Source organism: Serinus canaria, chromosome 2 (assembly GCF_022539315.1).
Source record: "Serinus canaria isolate serCan28SL12 chromosome 2, serCan2020, whole genome shotgun sequence".
NCBI classification, from domain to species: domain Eukaryota; kingdom Metazoa; phylum Chordata; class Aves; order Passeriformes; family Fringillidae; genus Serinus; species Serinus canaria.
This window is the reverse complement of record NC_066315.1, coordinates 69,755,525-69,776,469: the sequence shown is the minus strand read 5'-3', so window position 1 is coordinate 69,776,469 and position 20,945 is coordinate 69,755,525. Positions and strand designations below refer to the sequence as shown.

The following is a 20,945-nucleotide window of genomic DNA, read 5'->3' as shown; positions in this document are numbered from 1 at the left end:
CAGAAAGGGTGACACTGTCCTTGGGTCCCAAAGCGCAGACTACACCTGGGGACTGCATTTCACACAGCAGCAGCTGCTCGAACCTGGGTCACTGCATCTCTGTGAGCAAGGCTGGCAAGTAGTGGCCACTGCTGAGCAGAACAAGTGAACAGAACTATGTGCCATTTATGGGATTACACCCAAAATGTTTGAGTGGCTTCTTATCGACAAATCCTAAACAATGCAAATGCAAAACAAGTATCTCACAGTGTGCTTTTATTATTTTTTCACAATATAAACTAGACAGACATGGAAAGTTTAATGGCAGCATGTTCTTATAACATTTTAAAGACAAAGAACAACATAATCATATTAAATGATGATAAACTGACAAACTACATTACCATACATACATCATCCAAAGGTACTGGATAAACAATATCTGCTTATGTACATTTATGCTGGTGATAATTAAAATTCAAATATTCAGAAGAAAAGGAAAAAAATTGCTATTTAAATTATAAAAATATATAGTTTTTGTGTGGAACTCTTAATGCTGTATTACTTTTTGAAGATAATTTCTTTGTGTGATGAAGCTGCTTTAACTCAGTATAGAAGTGTGATTTAAATCAAATACAGATTAAATTAGCTCTTTTGTCTACCTTGCATTTAGCCTTGTTGGAAAGAGAGATAAGAATGAAAAATAAAGCTGGGCTTTTGCAATAAGAAAGAATTTTTATACCCATAAATTAAAATATGTATAATTTTTCATATAGTACTGAGCCATGACCTCATAATAGAAATAAATCATTTTGCTAGTTTGTTCAGAGATAGAGAGAGGAAAAAGAAGAAAGGCTTTAAACATGCTACTTCAAGATACTTTAATCAATAGGTTTGTGAAGTGCAAGTGCACAGCTAAGCAGTGTCATGCTTCAGGGTCAAAGCATGCAGTCCAGACCCTTGCTGCCTCAGCTGGGGAGACTGTGTGGACTGGGACCGTGTTCTTTGAACTGCATCACCTTCGTGTTACCTTTGCACATCTGGTTTCAGACTTCTTTCCTCATAATTGCTCCTTCTTAGTGCAAAACTACTCAGGCTATATAATCCCCAAACTGATGAACTTTTACAGACTAGATAATTTTATAATAATTAACCTGTAATTTTGTAATTGCAAATTTTTAGTAATCATAGCCACGTAGTGCACACATTTGTAGCTGCTTTTAGTTAACAGTTATTTTCATACCATCTTGAGTGAACTCCTGCAACACGTGAAACTGAAGATTTTCTTACATACCAAAGTCATTCTCCATATCTTCCAGCTCCCTTTCTTATCTCTGTATATATATCCCTGTTACCTTGACAGCCCCATTAGTCCTTTGGTGGATCCAGTGCTTGTTCCATTAAGAAATGTCCTCTGTATCACCTCAAATTTCAGAATACTTTTGCACAATTTTTTCATCTGTTCCTAAGTTACTGATTTATGACAGATCTCAGGTGATCCTACAGATTATTTTTTCAGAAGCAAAATACTTTTCTTCATTATTTTCTTAAAAAATAGAGTGAAAAAGAATTAGGGACACCTAAGCTGAATATAGCAAAACCCAGTACTTCTATTTGATGCCTATGCATTTGCTGTTTTTAAAAAGTTTTAACAGAGTTCTATAGTGAAAAATAATTGTGGGGTCTCTGCAAGCTTTTTCTCTGCCCTTATATAATCCTTTTTCAATGGAAAGGATGAAAGATAAACAAATTCCAAGTAGTACTCATCTTTAAACGGGGGGATGGTTCAGTGATCTCTCTATTTCCCTCCATTTCTGACCTCTTCCTTCCTTTTTGATCTCTGATTCTCTACACCTAAACACTTCAGAAGTGTCCCTCTTTTTAATTTATTTTTCCCCTTTTACAATTTGGATATGGCAGGAGTAGTCGGATGTCGGTGCATACACAGTGACAGAGGATGGGTTTTCACTGAAGCGTAGTCTTTGAGCGTGGAAGTCTGTAAGGCATTTTGTGGAGAAAAAGATCTTATATGGAAGTGTAATGAAGAGTAGGAAAGACAGGAATTATTGCAAAAGAAATGCAGGAGTGAGAAGAGAGGATTTTATTTAAGAAGTTCAAGCTTTTATATACATTCAATGTTTCTAAATGTTTTCTTAATAAATGTATTATCAACTATCATTATACCTAATGCAGCCACAATACTGTACTATTCTGCAGTCAGGATGGGAAAACTCCATCAGCTCTTTAATAAAATAAAATCATCAACAGTCATCATGACTCTTCTCTTTGCCCGGTACTAACAAATACACTGGGAAGTCCAGTGAGTAGACACAACAGAACACAAAATCCTCAGTATTCATTTAATTGTGTATCATGTGTCGTCTTCATATTATTTCTAAAGCAGCTTTAAAAATTTTAGCTATTGGAAGGTATTAAAAGTAAAACCCCATTCAAATTATCCTGGTATTATAGCAGCACTGGAATTGATATTTTTTACTACTTTTGACAATGTAAACCTTTAATAAAACAAACAATGTTGAAACAATTTGAGGTCTAATAGTTCATAAACTTTAATGGGCCTATGGGCACAAATTGAAACGAAGACTAGATTGTGAAATGAAACATAAGCTCAATAGCAGCCAATTCCAGTTGTGCAATTGGCTGCAAACAAATTCAGTTTGTAAGCTGAGATAAAAAACAAAGCCCACACTCAATCCACAATACTCCTCAGTTCCTCTGATTTGAAATATTTTTCATAAAACCCCTACATGACCATGCCCACTTCTTAGAGAAGCACTCTGAAAGCACTGCAGGTACTAATTGTCTGATGATGGGATTTTTCCTTTTCCTTTTATCAAGCATAGTTCACATTTTTGTCTTCTTGGAAATATTTCCTTTCTACATTTCTATAAAAATTAAGTAATTTCAAATCTGAAATGTAAGCTTGCCCCATCTTTGCTCATACAAAGTGTAGGTGCCACTACTAAATAGCAGTAAAAATGCTGAGATGTACAACTCTTAAAAAAACCAACCAAACATAAAAGCAGCTTTGAAGACACAATATCAACTACAGCCTTAACATTGAACATATTACATTCCCGAGTTACTGGAGATATTTTGCATATAATGCCACAAAGTTATTCAGCTGAAATCTTGAGGTTGGAGCTACAGTTTATTCACTGTGTGTTTTTCACCCTTTGAGCACTTACGTATTGTACGGTACATTTTATCCAGAGCTTTGCTAACTTTCCTTTTATATCTGGACATCCATTTACCCACAAATCCCACATTTCAAAAGTTTCATAGAAAAAAATAGAAGCGCAGGACTTAAAACATTTGAAGCTGGACATTTCCATGCCTCAGAGCAGCCCCTGGGACTCAGCGCTTCAGAGTCTTCGGTTTCCAGGGGACTCCTGGCCCCCGTTGAGCTCACGGAAAGCCCCGCTTTGAACACAGGTCTGTTTATAAAACTGGGTTATGTACTCTGCGTTAATTCTACATGCGTTGCATTTTGTAACAAGAGCAGATGACTTCATGCCTCCCACTCCCCCTTTTCCTTCACCCTATTTTCATTTGAGATGACAGTAGGCACCTGCACAAGAGAGGTGTCAAAGAGTCTCTGTCCAGGGAGAGGATTTTGAGTTTCTTCATCAACTTTTCTTCGTAGAAAGTCTTAGGAGACTATTCGCATGAAAATATTTTGAGGGCAAGGGGCAGGATGATAAATCTCACTTTCCTTTCCTGTTATGAGTATGAACTTGATTTTGGTGCCCAGTTTGATAAACAAGGATAGTCAGAGCTAATCTGTAACTTAGCTGAGGTCTGCTTTTTGCCAAATAAAATTAAGATATTTTTCAACTTTCAGGGATTTAGAGACCACATCTAATTGGTTTCAAACCCCCGGAGGAACTCTGTAAGTAAGCAGGATTAGTTGCAGATATGAGCCCACTAAAGTGGGACACAGGTCAGGTCTTCAGACTCCAGCTCTGCTCTGTTGAAGCAGGCACTTAAGGTCTCCTGATGTTTCTGTGTCAGTAGCCACAAAAAACATTTTGCTGCTGAGAAACTCATTGGAACAACAATTTCCTGCGAGCCCCAAAGATTTAACTTCACACTTCTATTAAAAAAAAAAAAGTTGACATGTGTTATGTGGGCATTGTGATTATGATGTGATGGCACAGCTGGTAACTTGAAAACACGTGTTTAAAAGGCAGAGGCAATCATATTTCCAACTGTTCTCCTGTAGGGATAGCAGAGTGTCCTTCAAGAAGTTTCTGTCGTGACTCCACATATGTACCATGTTGAACTGTTTACTACATCAGTTCTTGCCAGCAGGACAGGGTGAGAACTTTGTTCATGCTGACCTTGTCTTTCAGATCCCTCCCAGAAAATGCTAGGAAATTCAACACAAATTGGCAGTTTTTAGCAGCTCAAGTAACTGCCCTTGTAAGTGTAAGCAGGTAGGTCTTTGTCAGTATATTCGGTCTTCAGAGATAAAATAATCCAGCCAGTGGCATTAATTAAAAAAAAAAAAAAAAGAATGTAAAATACTCTGGGGCTCATTAAAGTTAAGAATAACAACATGATGTGATGACAGATACAACTTGCTGAGGTTCTGAAAATAGCAGGTTAAAATGTAAATATCTTTTAATAAATAATTTTCCGGCAATGTAAAAATAAATGATATTTCCTTTGGCAGTAATAGCTGATTTAATCTTTCGCTGGGAAGTTGCTTTGCTCATAAAATATCATTGTGCTACAGAAAAAAAAATATTATTTTGTTGTTTTGAAAGACTTTTGTAATCCACAATAAACTGGGTGACTCTACTTATGTCCGAGATAAGCGCCAAGAGTGATGCAAGCTCCCACCAGAACCAGACTCAGGATAGTCTTCAGAGAGATCCAGGAGAAATCGAACAAAGGCCTCATACTGTTGCCATACAACTCCACAAAGGCATCCTAGAAACGGAAATAGTGAGAAAAGGAATATCAGAATTGCAGTAACTGGTTTTTTGGGGGGACAAGGGGAATGGGGAAAAGAAAGCAACTTCTTCATGCTCGGGCCTTACCCAACAATCCTGCTGGCACAAAAAGACCACACAAATCTATTAAAATAGTGATTTAGTGGGAGGTCTGTTTTGTGTGCTTAAAAGAAAGTTCTCCTGCTTATTTCTTTATAAATATTGCTGAAATTACTTATGGTTGTGACCTCTGCTTTAGGGATGCCCAGTCTAACAGAAAAGACAGAAGAATCATTGTAAAATACAAGTTGCCACTATTTCGGGTCCAAAACGTTGTCTATATGAACACACACACAGGAAGTAGATGAACTTCCATTCTCCAAATCTTTCATTTCCACTGGATAAGGAGCATCTATATTGAGCTTCATTGAAAATAAGGCAGTATTTGTTTGGTTCCCTGGGGATGAGCTCAGAAGACTCTGTGTAGTAGCCACAGATGAGGTGTTATGGTTGTGTTATACCTCTGATAATCTTTCACAACTGTCACCAAAAAGGGTGAACCGTGGTCCAGTGCTCCAGGAAAATCTGGTCGTGCACATAGGCACCAAATGGAAAGGCTGTTTAAGAAGCAAAGATAAAGTTTTTGTGACTCATAAATACAGTGGGATTTGACCAGGCAAATGACTGGATTGGTGATACTCTGCACGTAATGCCTTTCTTTCAGGCTGCAATTCCTCACGAGCATGATGCTTCAGGGCATTCCTCAGAGACAGATAAATCATACTGTATGGTATGAAAGCAGTAAATAGTCAAGCTGAATGACTTAAAAAATGTGACAAAACTGATAGCATCATTTATGGCAACTCTTTTACTGTGCTGCCAGTTAAGGTCTGCTCCCAAGCTATTGCAATAAGCCCATGAAACAGCGATCTAACGTGACAGTTTCTGTCTCTACTTTTATTACCCTAGACTTCCCATTTTTGGTAGAAGTTCACATTCTCTGTTAAAGTTATAGTGCCTTTAGCTGTTTTGCAATGTTATTATGCTAGGAGTTGACCTGTCTTCTAATAATGCATATCTGTCTTCTAATAATGCATATATATTGTTATGGTTTACAGCAGGAACTGAGGAGACAAAGGTGTCCATTATTGATGTAAACTTTCCAACCGAGTTAATGGCAATCAAATTCTGTAGTTAAATTAGCTTCCCTCATCAGGCATCTCTAGTTATCGTCAGAAGAGGCGTGTTTGTGGTTTTACCACGAGAGGGCGTGTAAGGATTTTTAATATTCTGACTTCACTAGACGCTGAATGAGATTCAAATAAATAATAGATATTTGCTTCCAAAATGTGTTATTACATTAAGCAATATTGGTGCACGTTGTAGGTCAGAGTGGATGTAAGTAGGTATGGCTTGATAGCAGAACAGCCACAGGCTCTGGCCAACTGAGTGACGTGAAAACACGTCTGCCTCTTGCTATTTCTCAACGCTTGTTCCTCTAGGCAATCATTTTCCAACTTGGATTTCCAAAGGTATATTCTTAAGTGAAAGCAGCTTAACCTTTTGTGGGGAGGAGGATGGAATGTTTTAATGCAAACTTTTCATTTCAGAGAGAAATTGGCAACTTTTGCTTAGCTGCCTGTTTTTTGACATGGACATTTGCAAACTCTGGCCTTAATATTCTGCTGTGCTTGTGCTGTTGCAGAGCTGAAAAAGCACACTCACTTGCTGTGCAGCTCTCTGGAAAGCTGCTTTTATTTCTCCTTAAGGCTATGAAGTAACACAATATCCTAAAATGTTACAGACTGGGCTAAATCCCCTTGTCGCCAGTACAGACCCACTGACTTCCACGGGAGCCTTCTCTGTATAGGGAGTTCAAGATCGGGCCTTATAAAAACACAACAAGGGTAAAGTTCAACACTTGGTGATATTATTATGGGGGGGAAAAGAGAGGAAATGAAAAAAAAAACCTCATGGAAATGCAAGTCATGTGAAAACATTTAAATGTTAAGGTTTTCATGGTTTCTTTTTGTGGGGAAGGTCTCACTTCTGTATATTCATGACAGCTGATGCATACACAGTATCAATATAAAAATGAGAGTATTTTGTGTCTCCCTTCTATCCCAGTTCAGGAACGTTCCTCCCAGTTTTTCTGTGAGACCATTTCCAGTGATTCCATAGAGCTTCTGGTACTGGGTATGGAGATGGACAGAGGAGAACAGTAAAACTTGGACACCAGACAAAAATATGGCACAACCTATGGCTCAAAAGAGGAATGTTAACAAAAAATGTGCAGCATGCAGTACTTTTTTGTCTGAGATTATTACAACAATAACATGAACCCAACCTAATGGTGTCTGCACTATATATTACAAGTAGCTCTTTATGATCGTTCCCCCTCCCCTTCTCAAACATTCTGATTAGGCCTATTTCCGAAGCTTGTTTGAACAGCCTGTCACTATTTGTTTAAGTTTCAAACCTGTTTTAAATAAACACATGTCCATTTTATGTACTAAAACAAGGGGGGTGGGAAGAGGGAAGTATGACCCGTTGCTGAAAACTATTTTAGCACAAAGAGAACCCTAAACAGAATTTTAACCTTTCATAAGGTTTTGTCTTCTGTAAACCCATGTATTTGTCACTGGATTTTTGTCACCTAAACTGCTCTGTTTAAAATAAAAGAATCTCAGCTAAAATAAATAAGATTAGGAAAATTGTTTGAAACACTTGATGTCCTTTGAAAAGCACTCTTTATAATGAAAGCAAGGGTCCCCTTGGCAAATAGACCGAAGCAAGTTCTGGCTTGGTCAACCTTTCTGGAAGTCTTACACAATTGGAAAGAAAATCATTGCAGACCTTGCTTTTAAGACCTTCAAAATTTAATGGGAAGTTATATCCTGGATGTAAAATTATATCAGGGCTGTTAAAAATTATATGGAAAAGAACTCTTCATTCAGTCCTGTAACTTTTTAAAAAACCATTTCTTAAGAAGCTTTTATTAGTCAAATCAGTCTGTTGCTGTTTTACTGTGCAAATTTGTGTTGACCGTTTCTGAGAAGCATGAAAGGTGGTGGTGGCGAAGGGAAAGATGCTCTGCCGGAGCTCCTCTTAGGCACCAAAGCCCCTGAGATGCCTTCTTCACCTTGCCTGCTTTGACTGGAAGCCATGAGGATTGCCCCAAGGGCACCCCTCACTGCCTTCTTGCCCACTGGACTATATATATAGGGAGGACAGAGCATGTTCCTTGCCAGAGTTCCAGGGATTTGCAGGGAGCCTAGGACAGAAGTGAATTTCGTCACTCTGGGAGGATTAGGAGGTGTAATAGTGCACTGAGTCAGGGCAGTCTCAAAACAAAGGGATCACTCTATCCCGCTCTTCCTCTGGCCCAAATTTGGCAGCTCTGGTCCAAGAAACAAATGTCATTAATTACATGGGCATTCTTTGCTTGTGGAATGAGCCAATTTTGTTCAGCCTCGGTCCTTCCGCAGCTCAGCTTGCACCCCGGCCCGAGAGGCGAGGCACAGCTCCTCAGCCACAGAGAAGGACGTGCTGCCCATAGCTGAGTCCAGAGAAGCATTATGGATTTGACAACTCCTTACCAAAAATGTGGAGGGAAAAGGCAATTTCTGCCTGGCATTTCTGACCAAGGGAGAGCAAACATGAGGAAGTAAACGCTTCCTTTTTCTACCTGAATCAAACAGCTGGTGAGGAAGTGACTTTATTTCCCTCGTTATCATTGGTTTGGCAGGATATCCTCTTGAGCCACATTGTATTGAATGAAGAGCCAGAGAGACTTCCATTTTACTGTACGGGAATCGCCTCGCAGCTATTTTACACTGCCCTCTCTGTGACTCCAAAACAAACAAACAAACAAACACTCACTAGCCCCCGGCTTTTGAAGAAACTTGCACAGGTCTGAACAAAGCCACTTTGCCACCCGCTACGGGGCAGGAGAGGGAATGGCACACACTCTGATGCCAAGGTTTGGCAGCTGAATGACTTTTACCTCATCCCTGCCTCCACACCAATGACATAAATTCTCATAAAGGCTTTTGTTCCTGCATGGTAACTCATTTCAGAAAGCGTTTGGGGAGGGAGGGAGGGAGGGAGGGGGTGGACAGAGCTGTTTAAATCGTCCCATGTTTTCTATGCCGTGAAACCTCATTAAAATGTCATCTTGCAGCTAACAAGAAAAGTTCTTGGAACACAAAAAGTAGACAAATGTGTAGCTGTTCTTTTCCCAAAGAGTTTATGAGTCTTTCATGCAAGCCTAAGTCGTGAGTACAAATAAGGGCAGCTCAGCCCCTGGCTGTGCTGAGCTGGGCTGAGGTGTGGTGTTTCACAAGGTCTGGATCTTTAGAGAGGCCGATATCCTTTTACACCTGGGAGTGCCAACATGCTGGTAGTCCTGCCAGGTGCACATTAACAAATTATAATGGGAAGGAAAAGAAGGTGTCACCACACAAACCCTGCTGATCACGGAAAAAGAACCTGCCTGGGGAGTGGCTTTGGCATGTGAGCCCTGAACTGAATTCCATCTGGGTTTTTTTTCTTTCCCCTTTCACCTCATGCTCGTGGTAGGATTTGGGTCTGTTTTGGAGACACGATTCAGTGGTGAACACAGCAGTGCTAGATTAATGGTTGGACTTGATGATGTTAGAAGTCTTGTCTGACCTGCAATGATTCTATAATTCTGTTTTGAATTCTCTGTTTCTGCAAGGCCTGACACAGTCTTAGGTCTGCAGCTGATGTATTAGATGCTGGCTGCATACACTTTTTTATTTTGTTTCTCCAGTGTTGTCTGAGGTTTCTGACTTTGAACAAAACTAGTTTTCATCACAGTAGTCTTGCCTAACTTTGTTGTTCCTTGTCCTTGCTATCTATTTGTATAAATTCCTGCAACAGTGAGCCTGTGATTTTGGGGCTCTCACTGTAAGGCTCTGTGAACTGGCATTAGTGGAAATAGTATTTGCATGACTGACTAAACATGCTGGTCAAATGGAGACATCTAAGGAGCAAGGACTGACTGCGGTTAGGTTTGCTCATGAAAAGTGATGCATAGGCTTAGAAATACATAAATGTGAGTAGCTACAGTAATGGTGATGACTAGTCTTCCTGTCTGTGCTCCTAAAGAGCGACCTGCCAGCAGGTAGGTTTTCTCAAGACCCCTGTGGGATGAAGGGTAAATCCAGGCTTTGAGGAATAGTCAAGCCACATTTTAAACACAGGATTTGTAAGGTGTTGATCACTCAGCTTGGATGGAAATCCATCCGGTGCTCAGACTAGGCCACATTCTTGTCAAACCAAGTCAGCATGAGAACTGTTTCAGTAATTTAGTCTTGGCATCTTTATTTAATTCATTTAGACGTGGTTCTGCAATATGCAAAAGGCCAGACCTAATGGAGGCTGCCTCGTTCTCTTATTCCTGGAAAGGCCCACACTATAAAATGAGGTATTTCTGGCATTAGGATAACAGCTGTATTGCCACTGCAGCAGCTAGCTGGTGGTGTTTGATGGGTGCCACTTCTGAGGGAGCACTATTAGCAATTATGAGAAAAAGAAGGCAAGAAGGCCTTCTGGATAAAATACTGTGTACAAACAACACAGTCAAAGCTCCTCTATTTGAGCCTTCACAATTTTGAGATCTTTTGTAGGTTGATAGTTCCACTCAAATAATTTGCTGCTTTATTTAATTTTCTGGAGGTATCTTACTTAAATAGAGTGCTAGAAACTGTCCTACCTATGAAAGAAATGTGTCCCTACACACAAATCTCAGTTGCACTAAAACCAAGTCATTAGTGGGCCATATTCTTCCCCAAATTATCAAAGCCATTCTAAAGAGTTTACATTCCCATGCAACAGTAAATTTAGTGACATCCATTTGTGGATTTGTGAATCCCTTTGAAGGCGAGAGCAAGTGTCACAGAGCTGCTAGGGAGACTCATCTCACGCTGTAACGTCGCTCTCACAACAGCCTCCTCCGAAAAGAGGCTGGATGCATTAAGACCCCTGTCAAATCTTCAGAAGGGCTTAAAAAAAAATAATGACAAAACAGACTTGAATGTCAATGCAGGCCCGTTTATCTCTAAATCTTACTTAAATTCTCTGTCTTTTTTGTAACTGGCTTTCAATATGAGTGCCCTTATCCTGTAAATAGCCCAGCTAATTTAGAACCACAGCTCGGAAGATTTGTCTACAGTGGGTGCTGCACTGACAGTAGAGGGAAATGTGAACACATCCCCCATTATATTCCCTGCCTGCTCCAGCTGCCCGGGCTGCTCTTGGGCTGCTATAGAAGAGTTAAATCACGCAACCGCCTGGGAAATGGGAAATGAAAGTAGCTGCTTGTACAAGTGCTCAGAGTGCTGCGGCACAGTGTCTGTCCTCCAGGCCACAGAGGCTTTCATTTACCCAGCGCATCCAGCGGTGCCGGGCTCAAGGCACAGGTATGAGCGGAGGCAGAGAGAGGACAGCAAGGCGGCAAAGCTGTCAGCCTGGGGAGGGACCTGGCTCAGGGTGGCCTTGGCCAGAAAAGGCCGAGTGCACGTGTGAGCCAGATGGGTGAAATCCGACTGGTCTGAGCAGGTTGTCCCATTGACTGCACCACGAGGGACCAGTCATGCGTTTTTCTGCTGCTTGTTTTAACATCCCTCAGGGATATGCTCCATCTCATGTTTGTTGTTTCAACACTCAGTTCTGATCCGAACTCCTTCGGCTTGACAAACTCGTGCTCAGCATTGAGCAAGAGCAGCACAGAGGTGGAGTGGTGGCCTGCCTGTTCCATGGTGCTCCGTGGTGCTCCACGGTGCTCCAGCAGCAAGAGGCCATGCAGAAGTGCCACCCAGTCCTCGTGTGACTTGATGCAGGCACTTGTTTTTTTCATAAATCTTGTGACAAGCAACTGATTTACAGGGCTAGTGAGACAACACAGCTAACATTATGCCAAAGTAACCTCACGATAAATCCGCAATTTAATGAGTAAGTGCAAAAAAAGGCCATGCTGTAGACTTCAATGGACAGTTACATTTCTACCACCAGCCACCTGGAAAATAGGAATTTGCCCATGTGTTTTCTTTGGCAGCCTACACCTCATTAGCGGCTCAGACCATTTCTGCTCACCTGAAAAAGCCTTATTTGAGGCAGAGAAGAGGCAGCATTTTTTGGTCGTTTCTGTCTTTTGCCATTTCCTAAGTCAGCCCTCCCACCAGGAGCTGTGGGAGGCAGACAGGTCCTGGCAGTCTGATGGAACTCTGAAAATTCTCCCCTTCCAATGTGGTGCATGTGAGAATGGGGCCTCTTGGTGTCTCGCTCCATGTTCTCATCAATTCACAGCTAAGTGATAATGGGAAATTAAAATAAGGGGAAGTTATCTGCTCAGAAGAGATTGCTTTTAAATGGGTGCCTTCCCCCACCCCACTTTTAGTCCTTTCTGTCCTGTTCAACACTTGCACAAAAATGTTTCTCTGGCAGAGAAACTAAGGGTGAAGGAGCAGGGAAAGGAATGAGCAGAGTCTGCACAGACTGAGGCAATTAGAAATTTGAACAAAATGAACTAAGTGGGACAGGTGAAAACTGTTGGCGAAAAAGCAAATTTTTGGCTGAAATTTTAAGCCAAGACAGCTTTATGTGTTGCTTGTCTAATAGATGGGGGGGCTCGTAGGTTAAAGTGGGCTGGTAAATCTTCAATTTTTGGGTTCATTCAGGAAGTCCTTTGACAAATGTAACAGGTAAGAGCTAAGAGGGACCACTTGAAAAAAAAGGACCAGTAAGAGTGTAAGAATACAAGCCAAGTCACACAGTAAAGGACTTTGTTTTGTTATTCAAAACAGCTCAAATTCATTTGCATACACAGTTGTAATTCATTAACTATGACCAATAGATTTATTTAAATGCCACCCAACAAAACCAAAATATGAAGACCTAATAAAAGGCAAACCTCTCGACTTCCAAAACCAACACCAAAACATATAACAGGCATCCTGCAGGAGAACTGGGATCTTCTCCTATTCAAAGGAAGTACAACCAGGATGGAAGGTGTTGGAAGGCAACACACCTCCTATCCATATGTATACTTTAATTCTTCTGTAACAAGAAATAACGTCTTGATGATATAGGTAAGGGCACAAATTCTGTATATTTCCTTTTAGCAGAAAGCTCTAAAACTGAGAAATATTGGACACTGTTAGTGGGAGAAAAAATGCTATTCTTTAAGTACTTCTGGGGCTTTGCTGATGTCACTGCTCCGGCCATATTCCTTGATGGAAACATGTCTTAAACCAGCTTCAGAAGTCTGCCAGCATGGTTGAAGTATCTCCCAAGCAATGTGAGTTACATGGCAAAAGGACTCCTCTCTGGTCTAAGTCTACATAAGTCTACGTAGTGGGGAAGGGAATCATGCCAAAATAGCTATCTTTGTAGGCTAGGGATGTGATTTTTTCCCCATGAGATAGTTGTGCTGGCCAGACTTTGTCATGTAGACCCTAGGAATTTTTATTTGCAAAATAAGACTGTAATTTATTTTAACCAGATGTTCAGCACTGATCTGTGTCTGTGAATTCACAGCACACTCCAAGTAATTTTTATTGTGAAAGACATATACCTTGGACACTGGTAAGATTTTAAAAACATAATGCTGAAGCTTTAAGACTGTGGTGGGCTTTCCTTTCTTTTTGTTGGTAACGGGTAGCTCCCAATGAACTAAGCTGGTGTTCTGGGTGTTGAGTTTTGCTCCTATCAATCAGATTCCCCACAGGCCCTGTATGGCAAAAGCCTCAGCTCTCCCAGGTATCAGAAATTCACATCAATTGCTGGAGCAAGTCATGCAGTTCCCTACAACCTAATGGTTGCCGGGAGAAAAGAGGGAGAGCTGAAATGACCTGGGATCTCTCTTTTCTCAGTAAAAAGCAGGAGGTACGAGTGCCAGTCCTCTGAATAAACAGATCTCTCTTTGTTTTCTTTCATGCCTGGTGTTCTTGAGGGGAGGCAGGGGCTGGTTCTGCTACAGGACAGTGATCATCGGAGTGGTCACGTAGCTGTCACTGGAGCCTGATGTACCAACCACTATCAACAAGTTACACATACACATCCTTGGGAACAGCTGAAATACAGCTTAGCCTGCATTCCTATGGCCAGTCATTCAAAACAGAAACTAAAGGATTTAGCTAACTGCTGGGGTTTTCTTTTTTTTTTAAGCCTGCATGTCCTTGCAGATCATTCACAAAGGGCTGCACATTTATATTTCCTGTCGACATCCTTTGAAAGGAAGAATGCCAATGGAAATTGGATCTTTTAATCAACAATTTTTGTGGACGGCAAGTCAGATGAAAATTCATGAAGGATTAAATTCTATCACTGTGACCTTGAACTAAGAGCACAAGGAAGGAGAATGCTGTAAACTTAGCCCGGAAAGATTGGTAATTACTCAATGTGTTGGTGTTTGCAAGTCAGTAGAAATTGCACGCAAAATTTCAGATACTCAAAGGAAAGAATATAAAACAAAATCAGGACTGTCAGCCAAGGAAACAAAAAAGCATCACCTATGAAATCGGCCTTGAAAGCTTCCCCACTTTCTAAAATAAATAAGACCCTACAGATCAGAAACCACAGATGAAAATTGATATGGAGTCCTTCATAAATGTCATAATTAATTTTTTTAATACTTCTAAGAGCAGGTGGGAGCACACAGCAGAGTGCAGTTCTACAGAGGGGAAGAGAGAGCTCACCTTGCACTCATCAAGCTATGTCAGGGTCAGGGATAGGGGTGCAAACACTGTGGGTATATTAGAATAGCACTCCGGGCAGACTGAACATTCCTGCTGTGAAACTAGCACAAGCACTGCTCAGAGGCAGATCCAGAATCCCAGTGCAGCGCTACGCTCTGCCCTGTAGATGTGCCCTGAGGCACTACCGGAGAAAAAATGATGGATCCTGCTCCTGCTTACGGCATTGCCTTCCCCGTAGAGCAGCTTGAGCTGTGACTCCTGTGCCAGCAACTGCTGCTGAAAGCCTCGTCTCTCCTGCACAGTCACTTCAATGTAGCCTCAAGAATTTCATTAACACATTAATCTGCAATTAAAGAGCTGCCCTTGCTTAAGAGCCAGAGGAAGTGATTACAAGGGCTGAGGAATTCATGTGTGGTGGAAGGAGAGGCACGAGGTCTGGAAGTAGGTACAGCAATCAACTAGAGGATGACCACAAGTAACTCTCCTCTGTCCCTCTTCAGGTGATGTCCCTTGCACATCTCGATACTCTCTTCCTTGGAGTTCTGCCATTGCTGCCAAAAGGCTTCTTCTCCCCCTATATCTTCCATCACCAATATCTGCTGCTCCTAGCCTGAAGTGGGAAGGCCCAAAGATGGTTTCCATCAGTTTTGCATAAATAAGGACTTCCTGCCACAGTGGTAACTCTCAGCTGGCTCTTTATGGCTAGAATCCAATGTATAAGTGTCATAAACCCACCCAGAAGCTGCCTTCATAACCTCCTATAATTAACTGTTGCTGCTATAAGTTTAGACAAACCCAGGAAATCACATGCAAAATTCTGTTTGATTTGCTATCTAATCATCTTCTATCTAGGTTCTTATACCACACACATTGCTGTGGTATCTGAGCATCTTGATGCCTGGATGCAAGTCAGATAAACTCTTTTCAAGCTAACTAAGCTGCAGTCCTGACACTTCTACAATCTTTTTCAGCCCACACTTTTACTGTGAGCAAACTGCAAAGAAGCTTCTTCAAAGATCTGCAGAATGTACCAGCTTCTCTTGTCTTCCTTTCCCAGATAATGTAAGGTTGGGAAATTTGCCAAGCATCATGCTAAACTGAAAGAGACATTCCAATTGCAGTGAGTGCATGAGCCAAGGGAGCCCAGCCTGCCAGAATGTTATTGTAGTGTTCTCAAGAAGTTCTCAGCATTAAGACTTCATTTTGCTGTGTGCCTGTCTGTCTGGTTAGGAGATGCTCCACTGGAGACCAGAAAGCCATTGCTTCCTCAATATTAAATACAAGTGTCTCAGCCAGCTACAAAGCATTTGTTAGCTTCAAACTTTTGAGTCAGTTTTGTTTCTTTTTCTTTCAAGATCAGAGGCGTTCGATCCTGTGGTTACCATCACTTGAAACAAAACTTCTGCTTTCAAGAAGATTTTGGATAGACCTTTTTCTGATGACCATAGGATCGAAGCAAGAACACAGACAGGGACCAGCAGACCAAAAGGTGATGAAAAAAAAGTGTATTTTTTCTGGATGAGAAATAATATATATGGGTTTGATTGATTTAAGAACAAGTAAGGGAAGGGAAAAGTTCAGAACTTATTTATACTTTTAACAGCAAAGAAGCAATCCTCCCCCCAGGAGGAACCATTTATACTGATATCAAAGTGTATTCTGACTCATTAACTGAAATATGTTGTGCTGGTGGGAGACAGTTGTATCAGCAAGATTTTGTCTACAGAAGGGTTCACACCAGTGTAACTTATATCCACCAAAAAAGTCAGGTACATCAGCAACAGGGGCACACAGTAGAGTGCAAACCCAGCATGAAACATAGGGAAGAATATGCAGATCAGTGTTTTGGGCTATTTTTCATATCTCTGTTGTAAAAGTTCCTGTATGTCCATAGTCAGAGCAGTTAAAATACAAAGACCCTCAACCCCCATCTAGAACAACATAAGAAACTAAAAGAAAACCAAAGCACCTTCCTTTTTTAGGCTATTTACTCCCACAACTTTAGCCATAGAGTTAGGGGGAGGGGAGTGAGGGAAAGAAGCTGAACTGAGCTGGTAATCACAGCATTAAGTTGATTTGACTATTAGAAAACTTTAATTTCAATGTTCCCCATGGCGTTTGTGGTATTTATTTCCTTATTTCCTTCTTGAGCCTATTTAATACTTTGACCTGAAAAAAGAAGAATTTGTACAAGAAAGAAGATTAAAGGTTCAAATTAGTTAAAGATAAAACAAATCTATTGATTCATTACAGGCCAGTGTTCTCAGTGTCACCAGTGATACCATCATGTACTGATGCCATAATGTACTGTCATGTACTATGCTTGAAGAAAAAAGGCATTTTCAAGAACAGGTAATAGATGGCTTTTGACTGGAAAAAATACACTGCTGCTTTGCATTCGTTTTGCCCAATGGTTTCTGTCCCATCCAAATGGCCCTTCTACACATGTAAGAACCATGAAAGGGTCAGTGATTCTCTTCTCACATCAACCTGATCTTATATGTTGGTTTCAGTCTAATTTTGCCATCTGTGTTCACTCCAAAATTGTACCTCTGAATTTGCATTTCTTTCACACATTGAGGGCGTTTCATGTGCTTTGTTCATGTAGTTGCTTTCCTTATGGTGTGTGTTTCTTGTGCCATTTCTTGTGCAATTCCTTCTTCCTCTTGCTGTTTAACTTTACTTCCTTCATTACTTCTCTTTTCACTATTCACCTTCAGGCATTCAGTGCTGCCTCGCAGAGTTTCCACAAAGCATTTGTCCATGCACAAGTTATGCCTTTCCTTGACGGTATATTGGTTATTCCTGTCTATGAAACCCAAGTTCGTGGAGACAAATACATGATTGTCATTGTGCCAGCTAATCGTGCTTGAGCCGTGGTCCCAGCAGGTTTTAACTGCAGTTGGCTGCTACAACACTGAGCGTAGCCTAGGTGGATGTAATAGCCAAGTCACCGCAGGAACTGTGCCAAAGGGACTCTTCAAGGTTGTGCTGTGACACAGCAGAAGCCTGCAGCGAGACTAGCCTTGACTAGTACTCAATGACAGCTCAAGACACAGTTTGTGACTCGAAGAAACCCAAGTGGAGGTGGTGTTCCTCTAGAAGCAAGCAGGGGTTGGGTAGGAATGCTTAAAATAAAGCCTAATCCAACACCAGTTATGCCAGGTTTGATGTGAAGCCAACACAAAACCGTGCTCAGAAAGCAGGGATACCTGGGCACTGTATGGCTGGAGATCTCCATGCAAAAACCTCCTATGTGGAAGGCACAGCACACCAGTATGATTTATCAAGGAGCTGGTAGCAGCTGAGCCATGTGAGAAGTTCTCTGAAGGCTTTCACACTCCCGGGAGGAGGAGCAGCTCATAAAGCTGTGTTTATTACTTCCCCTCTGGTCAATTTTTAAGGGTAGATTTAGGAGGAGGAAGATGAAGTTGCTCTTTATTGAATTTTTACATGTTAAAATACATATTTATGTCACAGAGGTTAAAGAAAACAAAAAGAGCATCTCCTCAAAGAGGTGACAGTTCAATCCCTGAACTGCCATCCCGAATTAGGTTTCTGGTACACCTAAGCGTTAGTACCTAGTGTGTTAGCTACAATCAGTTTGTAATTAATACCTGGGTTAGGAGTAGTTTCTTTCTTCTGTCTCTCACTTTTCCAAGATAGTGTTGTGTCAAGTGTTAAGAAAATTGCTCTTCTAATTTGTGTGCCTCCTGATTTATTTGGCCAGGCTTAGGGGAGTAGCCCAAGTCCCCATTACCACAAATCTGTTAACAATTCTTTTGAGTTCAACAATGCTCATTCTGTTTCCTTTTCTTAAGCTGGATATTAGCAACAAAGACCTGCTAATGTCTTTACTTTTCAAAAGTTGTAAAAATGCTTTGGAATTTCTACTTTAGCATTTATTTATTTGTCTTCAGAGATTCAGTTGCACAGCCCTTCCCACTTACAGTTCAGCTAAATAATGTTCATGTTATCCTTCTATACAGGAATATTTCCTCTGCCTCCGTGGCCCAGTCTTTCTTTCCTGAACAGTTTGTAGGTAGATAATTATGTTTTTCCACTACATTTCCCTACCACCCATGGCTATTAAAATCATCCTCCATGGCAAAATACTCTGATTGTTCTTTTGCTTTTAAGATTGTTACGTTTGTCTAAATAGTTACGCTATTCAATTCCTTTTTCTGATACCTTCCCAGTTTTCCTGAATTCCCTTTTATACATTTACCAAAATTACGACTCTCCAATGGTCGTAATTGGCATCGTGTTCTCTGAATTCACAAGACGCTGCCATATATACAGATGTCTTTAATAGACATATCTGACTAATATGTTCCCCAGACACTCATAACTTCTGGCTTATTTGCAGGATCTACTTCTGTTCTGGTCCTCTCCATTTTCTAGGCTCTCCTTCACTCAGTTACTGTACTCTCTATCTAGCAAACTAAAACACCTTCTTGCACAGTCTGTTCTGGCCACACTGAGAACTGGCACAGATCTCGCTGCTTCATCAGACTTGCATATGAAACTGGGAACAGCTGAGTCAAAGCCATTTGCCCTGTCTTGGACCAAAGTTTTCTGTCTAGCCAAATGATGTTACTTCCCAGACAATTTCTCTTACTTACTGGTAAGAAAAGTTCATCCAGTGCCTCATGATATCCATTGTTTTGGCTGAAATTAGGAAGCTTGCTGAGCTCATGTTCGTCACGACCATGTTCCTGGGGACAACTGGGGGTGTTTGCCTCACCAGTTTCATTCTGAGCAGTGGCAAAAGCCAGCTTTGGTTGCAAAGAATCGCACTGTCTGCCAGAGAAGGATGATCTGACCCTCCACTCTGCAGCCATAGGGAGACTGGCTTCTTGAAGCAAAGCCTTGGCCAGCTCGTGCCTGAGAGCCACCCTTCCCTTCCCAGATGACCTTTCAGCTTCTGAGCTTCCTCAATTTGTCACAGACATTTGTGGGACTTCAGAACATTTGAAAGTAAAGAAGCAGAAGCTGTGTCAGATCAAGGGTCCTTAAGGTAAGATATTTTAACCAGTTCCACAGTCAAAATAAGAGTTACCGTCTTTTTATCTACTTGCTTGTGGTAATAAAATGTTTGGCTTTTGGCTGGGCAAACAACTGTCAGTACTGTATAGCCCATGTGAGTGCCTTCTCGTTGTCACTGGAATGTATCCCACTCACTTAAATATTCCAAAAATACGCTTACAAGTCAGATTCCTAAACACATGAGTAGACACCTGAGTAGACTGAGTGGGGATTCCCTGCCTTGGTGGCCTGAAGTTAGGCACATGACAAGAACTGGAAGTCTTGGGCCGAGAAATACACTACAAAGCTACAGTCTAGATGGGGACAGAGAAAATCAGTTAAATTCCTGATCCCATTTCTAAAAGTTTAATATGATACATCAATCAGTGCACTGATAATAATTTATTAAAACTGTTGGAATTTAAGAAATCTATTCTGAAGATGGTGTTTGAATTTTCTGCACTCTTTATTTGACAGGGATCAGAGTAGAGCAATAAGACTATAAGAACACAGAAAATTTTTCCATAGGGAGAGCACTGGAACAAGCCATTTGGGAATGTAGCCATCTAACTGAACAAGGAGTCAATGAGTGACAGGGAGAGAGAATGTGCAGATGGAGATTCAGCCGTCCTGGTCCTCATCATGCAAGCAAGAAATAGAGGGATTTCAATAACATAAGGAAGGACAGGAAATTCAAAGCTGGTAAGACAGCATACTTTTGCATGCCATCCTCAATTAAACCATCTTATTATATAAAGTATTTAAATTAGATAATTGCTACAGAATACTGAGACGAGAGTTTAGTGAGCTTCAAAAAATGAGTAAATATTTCTACAGTAAACAAAAGCCATTAAGAGTCCAAAATAATAGGGATAGTAGTAGTAATAATAATGGTGGCAATAGCAATAATAGTAATAATAGTTGTTATTATTATAATAATTATAATGAAAAGCTTTTGTTTGAAGGATTAAATAAATCTCTGATTTTTGGGATTAGTATGAGATCTTCAAAAGGACTATACAAGACAGGGGGAAGGGTGGGAGATGACATTATCCTAAACCCACCTCTTGGGGCATTTTTTTGCCTTCATTTGAAGCAGGTGGTGCCCAGTACAGGCACAGACATGGACACAGTCTGTGCTAGATTGATCATGATTCCAATAAAGATGGACAATTTTAAATAATTATGTATTAGCTGAGCAGGGGATTTTTGTGTCCTTTTGTGTTTAAAAAGACATCCTTCTAATTTTTTTCAT

General features: G+C 40.8%; 1 protein-coding gene across 1 annotated transcript in view; it reads right to left on the bottom strand.

Moving 5' to 3' along the window:
- Positions 1–238: 238 nt before the first annotated feature.
- BCL2 (BCL2 apoptosis regulator) overlaps positions 239–20,945 on the bottom strand; it is a 96,758-nt gene continuing 76,051 nt past the window's right edge. Inside the window, exon 2 of the mRNA XM_018926719.3 lies at positions 239–4,938. Within this exon, the coding sequence (XP_018782264.2) occupies positions 4,804–4,938 (135 nt within the window). The 3' untranslated portion in view covers positions 239–4,803. The remainder of the gene's footprint in view (positions 4,939–20,945) is intronic.